This window comes from Urocitellus parryii, chromosome 10 (assembly GCF_045843805.1).
Source record: "Urocitellus parryii isolate mUroPar1 chromosome 10, mUroPar1.hap1, whole genome shotgun sequence".
Classification (NCBI taxonomy): domain Eukaryota; kingdom Metazoa; phylum Chordata; class Mammalia; order Rodentia; family Sciuridae; genus Urocitellus; species Urocitellus parryii.
Window position 1 is genome coordinate 53,145,115 of NC_135540.1, and position 21,281 is coordinate 53,166,395.

At 32.0% G+C, this 21,281-nt stretch overlaps 1 protein-coding gene across 1 annotated transcript in view; it reads right to left on the bottom strand.

Annotated features, from left to right (window-relative positions):
- Tbck (TBC1 domain containing kinase) overlaps positions 1-21,281 on the bottom strand; it is a 224,468-nt gene that overhangs the window by 69,053 nt on the left and 134,134 nt on the right. The window contains exon 23 of the mRNA XM_026403170.2: positions 17,490-17,662. Within this exon, the coding sequence (XP_026258955.2) occupies positions 17,490-17,662 (173 nt within the window). The remainder of the gene's footprint in view (positions 1-17,489; positions 17,663-21,281) is intronic.

The window sequence follows — 21,281 nt, forward strand, 5'->3', positions numbered from 1 at the left end:
CCATAGCAACAACTAGATCAGGGAGAAGAGGAAATATCTGAACTTGAAGACTTGCAGTCAGATCTTTTGAAATCTCACAGTCAGACAAAAAAGAAAATAAAAGAAAATGGGGAAAAAGGAAAACAAACAAACAAACAAAAAAAAAACACACAGTGTTCAAGACCTTTGGGGACACCAGTGTATAAAAAAACTCCCATATTTTTGGAATACTAGAAGTCAAGGAGAAAAATTCAATGGCATAGAAAGCCTAGTCAATGACCTAAAATGTAGCGCACTTAAAAGTTAGAAAACTTCCCTAATTTTTTGAAAGATATGAATATCCATGTGCAGGAGTCTTATTGAATCCAACTAGATAGGATCATAAAAGATCTTTACCACAGCATATTATAGTTAAAATGTCAAAGGTACACCACAAAGAAAAAAAATCTAAAAGCTGAAAGAGAAAAGCACCAAATCACATCTCGGAGTATCCCCATTAACCTAACACCAGATTTTTAGAGAAATTGAATCATCTGTTCTTGAATCAAATATTCAATAATTTTTTAGCCACTAAAAGCAAATTTTCTAAATACTATATTTTGTTTGTAAGCATAGAGACTATACAAAATATATTCTTAAGGCAAATATTTTTAGATTATGTTTTTATTTGTATAATTTATACTTTTTTCTTTCATTAGAATTAATAGAATGTTGGTATTATATACATATAATCCTTTGTATATCTGTAATTTAAAATGGAAAAAATGTATTATACAAAAGAAATATGTTTGGCATTGACTTCACAGTTTAAAAAAAAATTTAAAATTAATATTATGAAGTGAAACAATTGATGTTATATGTGTAAATTAATATGTCATGAAGAACTCCACTATTATGCTTAATTAAAATGTAACAAAACTAAAAAACATAAAAATGAATAAAAATGCAATACTGCATAAGAGTATTTTACCATTCAATGACCAACTCATATGATTGTTACACAATTCTAATTTTTTTTTAGTTTGTAAAAAATATAATACCTTCAGGAATATTTTAAATGAAATTAACACCATTTACCTCTTTTTTTGAAAGTAAAAATGTATTTTCAAATTAGGGCAATATTTTTAAATGAAAAATAATCTAGGATAGTTCTCAAGAATACACACACACACACACACACACACACACACACACACACACATAGAGTCTGGGCTAGATAATGCACTGGTGTGAAAGATGAAAACATTTGAATTTCCATTAATTTTCACTCAGATAATTTTCTCTAATTCATGCTATAAGTAGTCTTAAGATTCATAATAAAGTAAAGTAATTACACATGTAACAATTTAAACAAACATCAAATCAAGAAAACAAAATGAAGAATCTTATATTGATAGGGCTGTGTAGAGAAGCTGGAAATTCTCATGGGAGAGTTGTATAGAGAACCCAAAAATTTCTCATGGGAGAAGTGCCTGCCATAAAAGACTTATTATCTATCATTTACATATTTGTATATATATTCAATTTATATATTCATGTTTTATTATACAAGTTAAATATAGGTGATATGAATGTTGAAGACTACAAAACTGTGGAAGAGACAAATGACACAATCCCCACATTTCACCATCCAAATATACATACACAATCAACATTCCCTTAAGATTTTATTTATTTATTTATATATGACGGTAGAATGCATTGCAACTTTTATTACACATACAGAGCACAATTTTTCATATCTTTGGTTGTATACAAAGTATATTCACACCAATTTGTGTCTTTATACATGACTTTGGATAATAATGATCATCACATGCCATCATCATTTATAACCCCATTCCACCTCCCTTCCCCTGCAACCCTCCTGTCCTATCTAGTCTACTCATATGATTGTTACATAAGTCTAACTTTTTTAAAAAAATATTTACTTAGTTGTAGATGAACATATAGTATCTTTATTTATTTTTATGTGGTGCTGAGGATGGAACCCAATGCCTCACACACGTGAGGCAAGCACTTTACCACTGAGCTACAACCCCAGCCCCACATAAGTCTAATTTTTAAATATAATTTTTGGATAGGGTATTTATAGAACTTAAGGAATGCATTAAGGTCTCCGTCTAGGAATTTATTTGCATTTTTCCTTCTCTAAACTTGAAGAAGTTTAGAGAGAGAAAATCATTTTTCAATCAAGTAATCAAGATCTTTTGATATCCTATACCCAAATCCAACCAATCCTTATATCCTTATATTAAAATTACATTAATTGTATTTTGAGATGAGAGTAGGATAGGAACAAATTATGCAATATTATGGAAAAACCAAATTTCAAAAGATAATGTTTTCAATAAAACATTTTTATTTTTATTCATTTCAACAGGGCCGACACATTTTAACCTTTATTAAGATAAAGATTTCCAATCTTTATATCTTAATAAAAGTGCTACAAAATTCCAGATTGCTCATGGAGGGATTATTAGATAATTGTTTTGGAACACAAATAGTAAAGAGAATAGATGCAAAGCTAAACTTTTGTTTTCAATCAAACACTGCTCAGAATACTCTTAGAGAATTTTCAGTTTTCCTCTAGGTTTATATTTTATTGTATATATAAAAAGAGATCACATAACTGTGCTTTTCCTTATACCGTACTGGAAAAACTTATTTAAATATAGCTATTTATGTGATTGTGTAGGTATATGTAAACATGCAAACTAGAGAAATGAAGAACATTACAAAAAGCTTGAAAAGCTATGGTTGTAATGTATGATGCAATGTATTGTAATGTATTAATTTAATGTATTGATACATATATTTCAATGAATGAAGGAATTTTTTTGGGGAACCAGGAATTAAACTCAGCAGAGAGAGGGCTTATTGACTGAGTCACATCCCCAGGCCATTTTTTATTTTTTATTTTGAGACATGGCCTCAGCTAAGTTCCAGTGGCTGGCTTTGAATTTTCGATCCTTCAGCCTCAGTCTCCCAAGCAGCTGGGATTACAGGCAAGTGTCACATGATCCAGCTACTGGGAAAACATTTTTATACTACAGATAAAATAGTAATGTATAAGTTAACTTGAATTAAGTAATCTAAGTTCCCTTGTCTCTCAAATGAGCATACAAATGGTTACCTCAGAGATTTTTTTTAGGGACAGATAAATAATGTACTTGAGCATCCCCAAACTACAATACATTGTAGTGTTGTTTTTAACTTTTCAAACTACAAAAAGTATGTTGTTTATTATGGAGATTAAACTTTATAGACTGGTGTTTATATATGACTTTTGGAAGTTATTCAACCGAAAGCATAAAAATGTGTTGTTATAAAGATTTTATCTACACTAAACCCATATTTAATCTATATTTCAAGCATATGCAATAAATTGAAAATAATTCAATGTATGTCACATTATTTATAATAACAGTATATGTAACCAGTTACCAATAGGTGAAAAAGTAAAATTTAACTCATTAAAAAATCCCGGGCAAGTATATGTGTTCATAATCAGGTTTTCATAAAGAATGTAACAATAATTCTCGCTTAGTCACAGACTGTATGCAACTAAGTTCTACTATTCATAAACAGTGTGGTGATTAAAATAGAGAAATTTAGAGTTACCACAATCTTTTTCCAAAATACATTCAGTCTCAAAAACTGAATTTCATTCTATCCATCAAAATGATATATATCTTCACTTATAATTTTCTTCAATTAATCAGCTATGATCAGAATTCTCAAGTACATTCTTAGCTATTTAAGGAAACACTAGATGGTAAAGACTTTGGCACTAGATGAAGTAATTCTTTTGGCAATTCCTTAGTAGTTTGAAAATCAAAATAGTATTAAAACGAAGAAGTAAAGGTCAAAGTGAAATTTTAAACTAAAAATTACTAAGGTAAACCTGCCAGAAAGATTCTTTTTTTTGGCAAGGTAGCCTCTCTTAACTCTTAATTCTTCTTACTGTTTTTGCTGACTTTTAAGTGTAAAGCAATACAAGTAACATTGCTAAAGAGAAAGAGAATACCAGAATATCCATTCTTTTATATAAATTATAGATACAGGAGACTGTTATGAAGTTCTTGGGTAGTTTGCAAAGTTGAAAAATTTAAACTTTAATTACTAAACATGTAATAATGATTGTTACTATTTTTAAGTGCTTGTAATATACCAGGCACTGGATTAAGTATGTTAATTATGTATGTTAGATATTTTATTCTTAAAATAACACTGCCAGATAAGTATTATTATAATTCTATTCATTTTACTAGAAGAAAACTAGGGAGATTATGTGAATTACTCAAGATTAAACAATGAAAAAAAGCAAGGTTGAAATTTGAAACCAAGTCCATCCAGCAGCAAAGCTCACGTTTTTTTCTAGTATAATAGTCTGCTTCAGGAAATACATATAAGAGATACATGTATAAACTAAATTAAACTTAAATTTCTTCTTATAGCTGTTTTTAAACTTTTATTTGTAAGTTGAAAAATTCATTTTCCAATTAAAAAAAAACATTTTTAATCCGTTAAAGAATCTGAAGAAAGAATATATCATATAAAAACTTTAATGTGAGTATTCTAATTTTAATGAATATACTTTTTATAGGGCATGCATACATTATTTTTTTCTATCTAATTTACTGGTAGCTATTAATCTTCAAATATATATATTATGATGGAAAGAGGAAAAAACCTCAGGTAAAACAAAACAAATTCTAAAAGAATTACATGAACACAAAAAAGTTCCACAAAATAGGTGGTTTTAAAAACAAATTTGAGAAAAAAAATCACATGAATTAAGTAGGAATATTTTTTCGAATAAGATGAACTTACCAAGACAGTATGAATGATCAAATGCCTCCCTAATGAAAAGACTCTTTGGTCAGATGGCTTTATAAATATGTTTTTCACAATCTATAAGAAATAGGCTATTACTAAACTATACTCTGATTAGAAAACAGACAATGGGGGCTGGGGCTGAGTGGTACAGCTCTTGCATAACGTGTGAGGCACTGGGTTAAATTCTCAGCATCACATTTAAATAAAATAAATAAAGGTTCACCAACAACTAAAAAAAATTAAAAAAAGGAAAACAGACAATTGGAGAAATAAATATAATATTAAGAATTAAAGAAACAAAAGAAATGAAAACTATAGATTTATCTCATCTATGAATATAGATGTATAGACAAAAAAATAAAATGCTGGCAAACTAAATGTAGTATGCATTCTTTCTTTTTTTTTTGAAGTGACCAAGAGTGAATCTTAGGAATGTAAGAACCAATAAGAAGAACCAATAAGAACCAATAAGAAGTTTTAATAATGTAACATATTACCAATTAAAAGAGGAAAAAATATTCCAATAAATACACAATAAGAATTTGATAAAATTAAATTCTAAGAATGACACTCTTTATCAATATAGAAAAATATGGGAAATTCATTATTTTCATAGAGTGTTTATCATAGAATTAATAAAACTAATTCTGTAAAGTTGAAGGATATGAAAACAAAATTTTAAAAAGGACACTGTTAAATACCAACTGAAAAACAAATTAAGCAAGCAATATATTTCTAAAAGATTAAAACAACCACCACTACCACCACCACCACCACGACGGAATAAATCTGACAAGAGAGGTAAAAGATCTCTACAATGAAAATTATTAAACAGTGATGAAAGGGACTAAAGGGCATACCAAAACAAACAAACAAACAAAAAATGCAAGTTCTAATATATTCATGTAAATCTAGGTGGTCAACCAGACAGATGTAGAACTGGGCACACATGCGGAGCTGAAAAGCTTTAAGTTCTCATGGATTGATCAATAGGCTATGAGCAAGCAGAATGTGAAGGCTAAGACAGAATTGCTGCCTGAGTATTGAAGATGTGACCCAATATACACTTAGAGCCCTTGGCAGAGTCTGGACCACTTACTATATAGAGACAAGTAAGGAAATCTGTATCTAATCATTATCTGACCATTAAGCTAAAATGGACACACTTGACAAAGAATACAGACTACACAGAATTCAGAAAATTCACCAAACAATGTTATCAACAATAAAAATCATCATCCCCCCCAAAAAAAGTTGAGTACTAAATGAGCAATTAACTCCAAATAAGATTAACTCCAAATGCTCAATTTTTAGAAATTGAGCAGAAAATCTCATTTCCAGAAGTATAATATTATATTTATTTAAAATATTCAATTCTTAGCTGGTTATAGTGATTCACACCTGTAATCCTAGCAACTCCAGAGGCTGAAACAGAAGGATTGCAAGTTTGATGCCAGCCTCAGCAACTTAGTGAGATCTTGTCTCAAAATTAAAATTAAAATTAAAGTTAAATCTAAAAGGGTTAAGTCCTTAGTAGAAAAAAATTGTTAAAAAATTTCAATTTTCAACAAATAAATTGAATGCTGTATTAACTAGGCAAAGATTTTAAATCAAATATTTTAAAGAACAAAAGAAAACTGTTTAAAGAACTTAGAGAAAATATGTCTAAAGAGGAATGTCTCATTAAATACAGAATTACATTAAAGAAAGAGAAACTTTTTATACAAAGAACAAAGTAGAAATTCTAGTGCTAAAAAAGTACAATGACTGAAATTAGGGGTTCAACATAAGATATGATGTGGCAGATGTAAGGTCAGTGAGTAAGAAAACAGCTCCACTGAATTCCAGAGAAGAAAAAGAATGAATAACCTGGGCACAGTAGTTCTTGCCTGTTATACCAGAAACCTGGGTGGCTAAAACCAGAGGATCTTATGTTCAAGGTCAGCCTAAGAACCTCTGTGAAGGTGGGGGTAGGGAAAACGAAAGAAAAGAAAAAGAACAAAAATATATTAATATATACAGCCTAAGCAACCTTTGGGAGAATATCACCCATATTGATATATAGATAGTAAAAAGTTCCAAAATTTAACGAAAAACAATCTACACATCCATAAAGTTCAATTAACTCCAAGTAGGATAAACTAAAAAAACTATACATTTGGATACTGAATAATCAAATTTTCAAAAGGGCAAATAAAAATATTAAAGTTATAAGAGAGAAGCAAGTTAGAAATTAAATATCAGAAAAATTAAAAGCTGTTTTATTTGAAAGGCATTATCAAAAAAGTAAAAAGATAATGCAGAATTGGAAAATATACATGAGTATATTTTCATGTATATCTCTGATAAGTCACTTACATTGAGAACATATAAAAACTCACACAGCTCTCAACAACGAAAAGACAACTGAATTTTTAAAAGAACAAAGAATTTGAATAAACATTTCTTCAAAGTTGAAGAAATTATCAATAAACAAATGAGAAGATTTGAAATATCATGGGAGAAATGCTAACTAAAATTACAATAAGATACCACTTCAAATCTAGTAGGTGAGCTTTAATTAAAAAAAACTGACAACAAATATTAGATAGAAAGCAGACCAATTGGAATTTTCATAAGTTGCTGAGGGCAATGTAAAATAATACAACTTTTTTGTAAAACCATTTTGTAGTTCCTCAAAAAGTTAAACACAGAATTACACAATTCAGAGAATCCATTTGTGAGTATGCTAAAAGTAAGTACTCAAATACTTGTACGTGGAATATTATTAGCAGCTTTATTCATAAGAACCCCCAAATAGAAATACGCTAAATGTGCATTAATTGATGAATTGATGAAAACAGATATATGGTATATCTATAAAATGGATATTAATTCAGACATAATAAGGAATAAAGTATTGATAACATGATGCAACCTAGATAAATATTGGTCCTTGTTCTGTTTTTTTGGTGGTGCTGGGATTGAACCCAGGACCTAGAACATGCTAAACAAGGAAGGCCTCTACCACTTAGCCACACCTCTGTCCCAACATGGATGAAGTTTGAAAACATGCTAAATGAAAGAAGGCAATTACAAAAGGCCACATAATGTATGATTCTATTTATATGAAATGTATAGATAAATTGATAGAGACATAGATCAGAGTTTGCAAGAAGTTGAAGGGAGGTAGGAAATGATTGCTAATAGATATGCAGCAACTTTTAAAGCAATAAAAATAATATGGAATTAGTGGTGACAGTAATACAACCTTATGAATGTAGTAAAAAATCACTGTAAATTGCACACACTATGGGGTAAAATTTATGGTATATATAATTATATTTTAATTTAAAAAGAGGACCTGTGATGTTATAAAGACTTGAGGTTCAATTTTGGTATTACTATTAACTAGCTATGTAAACTATTAATCCTTTTCTGGGCTTAATTTCATGCTATTAGAAAATAGGAATTATCGTACTTTCTCTAGTGGTTTGTGTGAGGATTAAGTGACTATCTACATTAATCAAATGTATTTTCTGGTAGACACCAAATTATTCAGTAGCTATTAATTCTCTTGTACTTTTACTCAAAATCTCAAACTCCTAATTTCCTTTAAATTTTTATGCTTATTCTTCTCCCCCTCATCATATACCATCATAATTCCTTAAAAAATAATGCCAATGGCTTTCTAACTTATGTTTTTCTGTAATAAAGGGGTACAATTTTCAATTTGAAAACTGTATGCTCTTATTTAAAACTGCTGCATTTCCAAGTTTCAACCTATCATATAGGTCATCTAGAATAACCCTTAGCTGACAAGTGAGTTTTCACACCAAAATCAACTACATGGTAATAATATCTTCTGACGGAATCTTACTAGTGTTTTAAAACTTATTTCTCCTGGAGAGGCCTATTCTGCTTTTGGAAAACTATAATGCAAATGTTTATTTACTAGGTTCTTATTCTTATTTCTCAGTAAGTTTTTTTTGAAATTTATTATAATCTTACTTCTATGTATTCATGGAAGTGTTTTCCTCTTTATCATCCAGATTTCTGGGAGAAGAGATCGTAACAGCTAAAATTTCTTTGTATTAAATGAAGAATTGAGCCATATTAATAAGTGTATTTAACAAATATAATTTGTGATAAAAATGTGAAAACAGGGATGTATTCACACATTAAAAAACATGAAAAATCAGAATATAAAGAGGTAAAAAGTGTGAATTATTGCAAAACACCTAATTAGAAAAAAATTACCCATAAAATCTATTGATTAACATACATTAAATAAAATTGGAAGGAAGGAAAGATGGAGGATTAGAGGCTCTGTGGCTTGGGATTTAAGCAGCAGAAGTCCTGCTTGTTAGTGAGGTAGGTGACAAGGACAATTCACTGAAATTCCATATTGGATAGTAAGATAATTGTAGAGAAACAGAAATTCAGGTGCTCTGAAGAGAGGACAAGAAAGAGCATATTGGAGCCAGGCCTTTGGTGCCAGTGGAAAGGTAATACAGGGAGAAAAAGAAATAGAGTGACCAAAATGTGGCCCATGAGAACCTATGGAACAGAGAAACAGTCTGAACTTAGCTGAACCAGAGACTGTGCAGTGAACTGGTGCTCCATTTCTAGGCTGGCTAATAGAGAGCTGAGAAGGGGAGGCACCTTGAAGTAGCCATGTTGGATGAGTGCTTGCTGCTGTGGGACCATGAAAATTCATAGCAGGTGTTGTCATGCTGTCCCAGCAAGTCCCTGATGTATGGCCTAGAGACTGACTGGTGGGACACAAATGAAGTGGGCACACAGAAGATTGTGTACAGAGTGATTCAGGTTAGGGAATAGAGGGGAGTGTGACTTGCTTTTGCTTTGGGTCCTGGTGGCTCACAGGACCAGTCAACGAGGATCCAAAAGCTGAACAGGTAGGCATGATTGTTCTTGAAGGCCAATCGGGGAAGAGCACATTCACGGGCAGCAGCATGAGCAAGAACATAAAGTGTTAGTTATTCTGCCATAGGAGTGGAGTTCTTGGGAGGCTCCTGACATTCAGATGCCCACCAGAGATCAGCATCTGCTTTGCCCTAGGGTGGGTTGATCTAACCTCTCTGGAGCATATACCACCTAACAAAGTTCCAAAGGTCTGATTAAAGCTAAACCCCAACTACTGGAACTTCCCATTTACTCTGCACCAGCCCTGCCCTAAGAGTGCATTGATCTAGTCTGCTTGGATAAAACTCCAATGGTCAGTACTTCTGATTATACAATACCATAAACTGGTAAGAAGGGACGCTGAAAGCTATTACAACCAGCTTTGTTTCTAGGCCACTCTTGCACAAAGCTTGGTGAACAACACAAAGAGGATGGATTTAATTGCTGCCAGCCCTTGCTCTCTCTAAGGGAAACAAAGTCAAAAAAGAAACAGAAAGGAGAGCAATCTGGCAAAGGGAGTGAATATCCATCCCTGCTGACAGTTTTGCTACAGGGAAGACAATTCCTTCATTTTTTAATTAGATATTTTTCTTTTAATCTTATTTATTTATTTATTCAGTCTCTCTCTCTCTCTCTGTGTGTGTGTGTGTGTGTGTGTGTGTGTGTGTGTGTGTTCATTCCTGCCACGCAGACTGGCTAATGGAGATATATCTAAAACTATATAGATATAGATATTTTAACCCATTTGTTCTTTTGTTTTGTCTTTGGAGGGTTGAGTTGTTTAATTTTGTTTGAGTATATTTGTTTTCATTTCCTTTTTATGCTTTCTCCTTTCTTCTCCTTCTAATAGCTAAATTCTCTTAATCTCTTTTTTTAATGTTATCTCCTCTTTATTTATAACTGTCACTGGCTACCTCTCTGCTTTTCCTTTGTATATGCTTTGAATATTTTAAACAATTTTTACCTTCCTACCTCAGTTTTTCCTCTAATTAATATACCAACAACACAGCACTTTTAAAAAAGAGATAACTACACAAAAGGACCACCTCATAAAAAAGAAAGTGTAATCCATCTCAACAGATGTACAAGTATAAGAGTTCTGAAAACATGAAGCAACAGGTAAACAAGTCTCTCTCCCAAATTTATAATCTTCCACAAAGGAAGTCACAGATATTGAAGGGGATAAAACTTCCAGGAAAGACTTCAAAAGGTTGATAAATAAAAGACACAATAAATTCAATAAAAATTCCAATGAAAGGATCATTAACAGATTAGATTGTATAGAAAACTGAACTTCAGGACTCAAAGACAGGATATATGAACTTGAACACTTGGTAATAAATAAAGAAGAATGAGGAAAAAAAAAAGGACAATGATCAGAATACACAAGAACTCTGAGACAACACTGAGAGACCAAACTTAAGTCACTGGGATTAAAGATGGCATACATATATAGGACAATGGCATTTAGAACCTTTTATAATAAGAATAGCTGAAAATTTTCTAAGTCTTAGGAATGAGATGGATATCCACATACAGGTTGCATACAAACCCTGAAATTGACTAAATAAAAACGAAATGAAACAAAACAAAACAAAAAAACTCTCAAAGACACATGATAATCAAAATAACTAACAGAGAATAAGAATACTCATACAATAAAAACTACAAGATGAACAGCATCAGGTAACATTTAGAGCTAAAATAATAAGACAACTTGTGAGTTCTCAGATCATACTCTGAAATTCAAGAAAGCTTGAAATGAGATAACTGAAGCTCTGAACAAAAACAATTATCAACCAAAAGCTATCTTTCTGAATTAAAGAAGAAATAATAGCTTTCCAAGAGAAGGATAAATTAAAAGAATATATGACCACTAAGTTAACACTACAGAAAATACCTCAAGGAATATCACACAGAGAAAAATTCAAAAACAAATCCCAGAGCTCCCAAATAGATGAAGCTCACTAGAAGAGGAGTTAAATAAATGAAAATTAAAACCAAATTAATAATGAAACAAACCAAAAAGATAGGAAATAATAAACATCTTTTCATAACTCTAAATGTAAAGAGTCTCAAATCTCCAATTAAAAGACATAGATTGGCAAAGTGAATTAAACAACAACAACAACAAACAAGACTCCATTACATGCTTTTTACAACTCACCTTAAGGTAAAGACATCCAAAAGACTGAAATAGCAAAATTGAAAATTTTGTGTATGGTGAGATATAGGGTTTAGTGTTTAGTTATCTTTTGCTAGCATAGGGAGTGAATATCCATTTCATTCAAATGGAGTCTAAAAATAAGCAGGAGTAGCTATTCTCATGCTGAACAACAACAAGATTTCAAGCAAAAATTAATCAGAAGAGATAAGGAAGGTTACTACATAGTAGTAAAGGGAACAATACCACAATAAGCTGTAATTACATTACATATATATGCCCAAAATGTTGGTGTATGTAAATACATAAAACACACAGTTCTTCAGGTTAAGTCTGTTTGCAACACCCACCTCTCACCAACAGACAGGTCATACAGACATAAAACCAATAAAGATGCTTCTGACCTAAATATAACTATAAATCAAATGAATTTAATAGACATCTATAGAATATTTCATCCAACAACAGTCAAATTCATTTTCTTCCCAGAAGCTCATAGAACCATTTCCCAAACAGACCATGTTTTAGGTCACTAAGTAAGTCTTAGCAAATTCAAAAAAACTGATAAAATCCTTTGCATCTTATCAAGTCATATGGAATAAAATTAGAAATCGAGAGCAAGAAAAATCATAGAAACTATATAAACATGTGGAAATTGAATAATAATACTCTTTTGAAAGAAGTGGATCATAGGAGAAATGAGAAATAAAAAAAAATTCCTAAATCAATCAAGAATAGTGATACACAATACTAGAGCTTAAACTATACTACAGAGCAAAAGTAAACAAAAATGGTATAGTATTGGTACCAAAATAGACTTGTAGACCAATGATACAATATAGAAGACACAGAGACAAAACCACATAAATACAGTTATCTCATACTAGACAAAGGTGCCAAAACCATACAATGGAGAAAAGACAGCCTCTTCAACAAATGGTGCTAAGAAAACTGGAAAGCCATAGGTAGCAAAAGATAACTAAACACTAAACCCCATATCTCACCATACACAAAACTCAACTCAAAGTGGATCAAGGACTTAGGAAATAGACCAGAGACTCTGGACCTAATAGAGGAAAAAATAGGCTCAAATCTTTATCATGTTGAATTAGGCCCCCCCTCTTTTTTTTAAACAAGAATCAATAAATGAGATGGTTTCAAGGTGAAAAACTTCTTCTCAGCAAAACAAATAATCAATGAGGTGAATAGAAAGCCTACAGAACGGGGGCAAATTTTTACCACATGCACATCGAATAGAGTAATAATCTCCAGGATATATAAAGAACTCAAAAAACACTGAAAAAAAAAAGAAACAACTCAATCAATAAACAGGCTAAGGAACCGAACAGACACTTCTCAGAAGAAGATATATGATCAATCAACAAATACATAAAAAAAATGTTCAAAATCTCTAGCAATAGAGAATACAGATCAAAACTACTCTAAAATTTCATCTCACTCCAGTCAGAATGGCAGTTATCAAGAATACAAGCAACATTAAGTGATGGTGCTGATGTGGGGGAAAAGGCACACTCATAAATTGCAGGTGGGACTACAAATTGGTGCAACCAATATGGAAAGCAGTAAGGAGATTCCTTAAAAAACTTGGAATGGAATGATCATTTGACAGAGCTATCCCGCTCCTCAGTTTATACCCAAAGGATTTAAAATCACCATACTACAGTGACGCAGCCACATCAATATTTACTGCAGCTTAATTCACAATAGCTAAACTATGGAACCAACCTATTTTGAAAATATATGTATAAGAAACTGTAGTATATACATATACAATAGAATATTACTCAATATTTAAAAAAAGAGAATAAAATTATCGCATTTGCAGGTAAATGGATGGAAATAGAAAATATCATGCTATGTGAAGTAAGCCAATCCCATAGAACCAAAGGCTGAATGTTTTCTCTGATAAGTAAAGGCTGATCCATAATGGGGGTGGGGGGAGCTTGGGAGGAATGGAGGAACTTTGAACATGGCCAAAGGGAAGGAAGGGAAGGGAGGGGGCATGGGGAGAGGAAAGATGATAGAATGAGAAGGCAATCATTACCCTAGGTACATGTAGGGAAGACACGAATGGTGTGACTCTACTTTGTGTATAACCAGAGAAATGAAAAACTGTGCTCCATTTGTGTCTATAAATTGAAAATGCATTTTGCTGTCATGTGTAACAAATTAGAACAAATAAATAAATTAATTTAAAAAAAGAATAGTGGTACAATGTACCAAAAATATCTGAATATCTGGGACACTATGAAGGCATTTCTAAGAAGGAAATTTATAGTAATAAGTGCCTAAGTACACTAAAAGGGTGGGGGTGGGGAGAGAGAGATCCCACATAAAGAATCTAATGATACACCTTAAGGCCCATGAAAGCAGGGATATACTAATTCCAAAACCAGTATGATACAGGGATACTAAAATCAGAAATTAGAGAATTAAAAAAGAAGGATCAATGAAACAGAGTTGGCTTTTTGAAATCAATAAAGATTGATAAACCCTTAGCCAGAGTAATAAAAAGAGAAAGAAGACCCAAATCAACAAAAATAGAGATGAAAAAGGAGATATCAATACAGGTATTTCTGAAAATCACTAGGGATTATTTTGAAAATATATATTCCAATAAATTGGGAAATCTAAGATATTCACAAATTTATAGAAACATATTACCCACCCAAAGTGAACCAAGAGAATACAGAAAACCTAAACAACCAATATCATGTAATGAGACTGAAGCAATAATAATAAACTTTCTAACAATGAAAAGCCTACAACCAGATAGCCTCTTCAAATTATTTCATGAATAGAAATTCAAGAACACTCCCAAATTTGTTCTACAAAGCCAGTATCACCCTGATAGCAAAACCAGATAAATATACATCAAGGAAAGTAAACTATACACCAAGATCTCTGATGAACATAGATGCAAAAAATCCTTAATAAAATAGTAGCTATACATATTCAAAAATACATTATGAAGATTATACATCATGACCAAGCTGGATTCATCCCAAGAATACAAGGTTGGTTGAACATATACAAATTGATAAATAGAATACATGACATAAATAGAATTAAGGGCAAAGATCACATGATCATCTCAATACATGCAGAAAATCCTTTAACAAAATCTGGCTTCCATTTATGTTAAAAATACTGAATAGCTGGAGTGGTGGTTCAGTGGTAGAGTGTACACCTAGCATGCACGAGGCACTGGGTTCGAACCTTGGCACCACATAAAAACAAACTAATGTATCCACCTAAAACTAAAGATACATAAATAAATATTTTAAAAAATACTGAATAAACTAGAAATGGAAGAAATGATACCTTAACATCATAAAGGTTATAAATAACAAACCCCATGCCCAAATCACAGTGAATGGAGAAAAACTTAAAGCTTTCCTCTAAAATCTGGAGAAGACCAGAGTGTCCACTCTTACCACTCCTACTCAATATAATTCTTAAAACTCTAGTCAGAGTAATCAGGCAAGAGAGGAAATTTAAGGATTACAAATAGGAGAAGAACTGAAAATATCTGTTTGCTGATGACACAATACTATACTTAGAAGACCCCTCCCCCCAAAACACTTTTAATAAGTGACAAACAAATTTAGCAAAGTATAATGACAAAAGATCAATATATGAAAATCAATAGCTTTCTTACATTCCAATGATGCATCTGCTGAGAAAGAAATCAGGAAAACAATTCCATTCACAATAGCCACCCCCACCATAAAATAATTCTAAAAGGCCTCTATAATGACAATTCTAGAATACTGAAGAAAGAAATTGAAGATGACCTTGGAAGATGGAAGGATTTCCATATTCTTGGATAGACAGATATAGTATTGTCAAAATGGCCATATTATAAAAGCAATCTATAGTTTCAATGCAATCCCCATGAAAATTTCAATGACATTTTTCATAAACAGAACTAGAAAAATTGTTCAAGAATTCATATGGGAGAAAAAAAAGACAGAATAGCCCAAACAATCCTGAGTAGTAAGAGTGAGATTAGAGGCATCAAAACACTTATCTCAAGTGTTACTACAAAGTTGTAGTAATAAAATAGCATGTATTGGCATAGAAACAGATATTCTTGCTCCAGTTAGGACGACAATCATCAAGAACATAAATAATGACAATTGCTGGTAAGGAAGTAGAGTAAAAGGTATATATTGTTAGTGGGACTACAAATCAGCACAACTACTTCGAAAGCAGTATGGAGATTCCTCAACAGACTAGGAATGGAACCATATTGCTCAGCTATTGTCCCCAAGAATCAAAATCAACATACTGTAGAGACACATGCATACCAAGTTTATAACAGCAGCATACACAGTAGCCAAATTATGGAACTAGCCTAGGTGCCTGTCAAGAGATGAATGAATAAAGAAAATGTGGTTTACATATACAATGGAGAGTCAATCAGCTATAAAGTATGTAATTATGTCATTTGTGGATAAATAGATGAAACTGGAAAACATCATGCTTAAGCCAGACTCAGGAAGTCAAGAGTCAAATGTTTTCACTCATATAGGGATGTTACAGGGGTAGAGGTAGAAGGCATTAAAAAAAAGGGGACAATCTCAAGAAAAGAGAAGTCAAGAAACAGAAGAAGGGGATCCAGAGAAAGGGAGGACAGGAGGTTATAGGGAAGTGCTGAGGAATGAAATCTACCAAATTGTGCTACCAAGATACAAACACACTAGTGATTCCTGCATATTATATACATGTACATATATATGTATGTGTGTATATTTATATAGACACAGACTATGTAATTATTATATACTAATTAAAATAAAAGTAATAATACAAAGGAGATTCAGTAGACTAGAGCAAGAAGATCAGGTGAAGGAAGGAGGGGAGGAAAGGGAAGGTACTGGGAAATGAGATTGATAAAATTATGGTACATACATGTACAAACATGCCATAATAAATCCCACTATTATGTATAATTATAGTATACCAATAAAAATAAAAATAAATTGAAAAAAACTGGAAAATGTTTATTATTAGAATATAAAATTTTACAAGTTAAAGTCTACTCTATTAAGTATATTAAAGGATCATAAAACAATATATGTAATTTAAATTCAATTTTATGGAAATCATTAATATATTGTGGTAATAGAACATTTGGAACATATGAATAATTATAACTGAAAGCTACATTCATCATATTTATAAACTGTGTTTTATAAGAAGGACAATATAGAAAAACCTGAAAAACAGTTTTTCAAAATGTTATCTCTTTTATCAACCAACAAATAAATTCCTATTAACAATTCTTCCTTTGCTTCTGGTATCTCTTATTACACATAAACTTGATGCACACACAGATACTGTGATTGCATAGAAAATAAAATATGAAATAATGTGTAAAATAAGTTTCTTAACTGTAATGTCTAAATAGAGATTTTTTTGAAATATCTGTGTGAATGCAATCATATATTAGAAAATAACTCCATTAAAAAGGATATAAATAACAATATTAAGAGCAATAATAATACTAGGATATATTACTTTTGCATACATCTTCTTTTAGAATTTGTAATTTCAATCTGCAAATACATACCAGATCTGTTTTTGGAGGCTCTACACATTCAGCTGAAAAATATGGTGAACTTCTGACTCCACTGCTGTCAGAAGTTGGTTTTGGAGGTTGAGCATGCTGTCTATAAGTAGCACTTTTAGGCGTCCAACAAAATAGGTTGATTGATTCTCGTACACAGCGTTCAATGTCAATTTCTAGACAGAAAATTAAAGAGCAAATAGAGTTTGGATAGGTTTGTGAATATTAAAAAACTACATGGTTCCTAAATGTATATATGTGAATATAGCTAAGCAGATAACTAATTAGAAAAGATGCTAGTAAAAAATATAGATATTAACCAACATATCAATTCCTGGAATGGTAGACATATTTGGTGGTACTGTATGTATATGTAAATGTATGTATATAGGCGTGTTTTATGAGAGTGTTTCATTGATTTACCTACATATATACATGTATGTTTGTATATTTTGGTATATTATTTAAGTAACATAAAACATGTCTTCTTATGATCCATTTACTCTGACAATGATTTTACCTTTGAAAGTAAAATAGAGAAGGAGGGGCTTGGTATTTGGGATAAGGTAGACAAAAGACTCAGATGTTGATTCACCACAATTTCTACTGAAGTGTACTGAAAGCTTCATTGCCATATATTAAATAAGATATAAAATAATCAAGGCAAAATTTATCAAAATTTCAAGTCAGATATTTTTCTTTTTTATACTTTCCTGAATTTAGCGCAGAAAGGTTGAAATGCATATGATTTAAATTATTTCAAAAAAGAAATATTTTCTCAAAAGATTTTCTAATCTCAAATTTGAAATTTAGGTCCCTTTGATATAGAGACAATATGTACATAGAAACATGCAGAGATAATATGTATATTACAACTTCAAATTATTGTGTTTTTATTGGAACCATAGCACAGCTCCATTCCTGAGGAATTAATCATTCCTGTCTTTGTATAGAAATATGTGTAGGAAAAGTGGATACTTCACAGAAAGATAGAAGTGCAAAGAAGTTGACTGAGATGAAGGAATTTAGCATGGGTTAGTTTTTCACTCTATGTATTCCTAAAACAAGCAAATGTTTCCCAAGTATTTTATTTTATTTTTTGAGGTTAATGTGAATGGGGTAGTTTTCCTAATTTCTCTTTCAGAAGATTCATAACTGATACATAGAAATACATTTGATTTATGGGTATTGGTTTTATGTCCTGCTACTTGAGCAAATAATGATGTTTGAGTTCTTTTCCTATCCATATCCCTTTAATTTCTTTTATCTGTCTAATTGCTCTGGCTAGAATTTCAAGGATTAAGTTCAATAGAAGTGGTCAAAGAGGGCATCCCTGTCTTGTTTTTAGAGGGAATGCTTCCAATTTTTCTCCATTTAGAATGATGTTGGCCTTGGGTTTAGGATAGATAGCTTTTACAATGTTGAAGTATATTCCTACTATCCCTAGTTTTTCTAGTGTTTTGAACATAAAAGGATGCTGTATTTTGTCAAATACTTTCTCTGCATCAATTGATATAATCATATAATTCTTGTCTTTTAAGTGTATTGGTGTGATGAATTACATTTATTGATTTCCATATGTTGAACCAACCTTGAAACCCTAGAATGAACACCACTTGATCATGGTGCACTACAGAACACTAAAGAAAGAAATTGAAGAAGACCTTAGAAGATGAAAATATTTTACATGCTCTTAGATAGGCAAAATTAATATTGTCAAAATGGTCATATTACCCAAAGTGCTATACAGATTCAATGTGATTTCAATTAAAATCCCAATGTCCTTCTTTATAGAAATAGAAAAAGCAGTAATGAAATTCATTTGGAAAAATAAGAGACCCAGAATAGCCAAAGCAATCCTTAGCAAGAAGACTGAAGCAGGAGGCATCACATTATCAGACCTGAAACTACCCTACAAGCTATAATAACAAAAACACCATGGTATTGGCACCAAAATAGACTTATAGACCAATGGTACAGCATAGAAGACACAGAGACAAACCCACATATATACAGTTATCTTATATAAGACAAAGGTGCCAAAAACATACAATGGAGAAAAGGCAGCCTCTTCAACAAATGGTGCTGGGAAAACTGGAAAGCCATATGCAGCAAAATAAAACTAAACCTTATCTCTCACCATGCACAAAACTCAACTCAAAGTGGATCAAGGACTTAGGAATTAGACCAGAGACTCTGGGCCTAATAGAGAAAAAAGTAGGCCCAAATCTTCATCACATTGGATTAGGCCCTGACTTCTTCAACAAGACTCCTAAAGCACAAGAAATAAAATCAAGAATCAATAAATGGGATGGATTCAAACTAAAAAGCTTCTTCTCAGCAAAAGAAACAATCAATGATTTCAAGAGAGAGCCTACATTTTGGGACCATATTTTTGCTACATGCATGTCAAATAGAGCACTAATTTCCAGGATATATAAAGAACTCAAAAAATTTAACACCAAAACAAAAACAACAACAACAACAACAACAAATACCCACAAACAATCCAATCAATAAATGGAATAAGGAGCTGAACAGTCACTTCTCAGAAGAAGATATACAATCAATCAACAAATATATGAGAAAATGTTCAACATCTCTAGTAATTAGAGAAATGCAAATAAAAGCTAAGATTTCATCTCACACAGTCAGAATGCCTGTTATCAAGAATACAAACAACAATAAGTATTGGTAAGGACTGGGGTTAAAGGCACACTCATACACTGCTGGTAGGACTGCAATTGATATAACCAATCTGGGAAGCAGTATAGAGATTCCTTAGGAATTGGAATGGAACCACCATTTGACCCAGCTATCCCACTCCTTGGTCTATACTCAAAGGACTTAAAATCAGCATACTATAGTAACACAGCCACATCAATGTTTATAGCAGCTCAATTCACAATAGCTAAACTGTGCAATCAACCTAGATGCCATTCAATAGATGAATGGATAAAGAAACTGTGGTATATAAACACAATGAAATATTACTCCACATTAAAAGAGAATAAAATTATGGCATTTGCAGGTGAATGGATGGAGTTAGAGAATATCATGCTAAGCCAATCCCAAGAAACCAAAGGCCAAATGTTCTCTCTGATAAGTGGATGCTGATTCATAATGAGGCAGGGCATGGGAAAAGTGGAGGAACTGTGATTGGGCAAAGGGAAGAGAGGAGAGGGGGCATGGGGGCAGAAAAGATGGTGGAATGAGATGGAATGAGATGGACATCCTTACCCTAGGTACATGTATGACTGCATGTACGACTGTACATATCGTGCGACGCTACATCACACCCAGAGAAATGCAATTTTGTGTTCCAATTGTATACAATGAATCAAAATGCATTCTGCTATCATATATACCTAATTAGAATAAATTAATTTTAAATAAACCAAGCAAATGGCGTATATTCTTATTTCTTCTGCAAAATTCCAAGTGTGTCAGCTCAGAAAGGCAATGGAAATAACTGTGTTTAAAATTGCAAAGGGACAAGTTTCCTATTTCTGTTTTTGAAATAAAAGCCTTGTAAGGGAAAAAGGAAATAGGCACTTAGTATACATGGAGGGTGCTGTGTGTAGGGCTTAATCTTGGTTGTCACTGTGATTGGATTGAGGGATACCTAGAACAATGGTAAGTCACACTTCTGTTTGAGGCCGAGTTGGAGGAAGTTGGGTCACTGGGGACATGATCTCTGAGGGTATATTAGAATCCTGGTTCCTTTCTTCCACTCTCTTTTGTGTCTCAGCTGCCATGAAGTACCTTGCCATATGCCCAAGGGCAAGAGGGCTT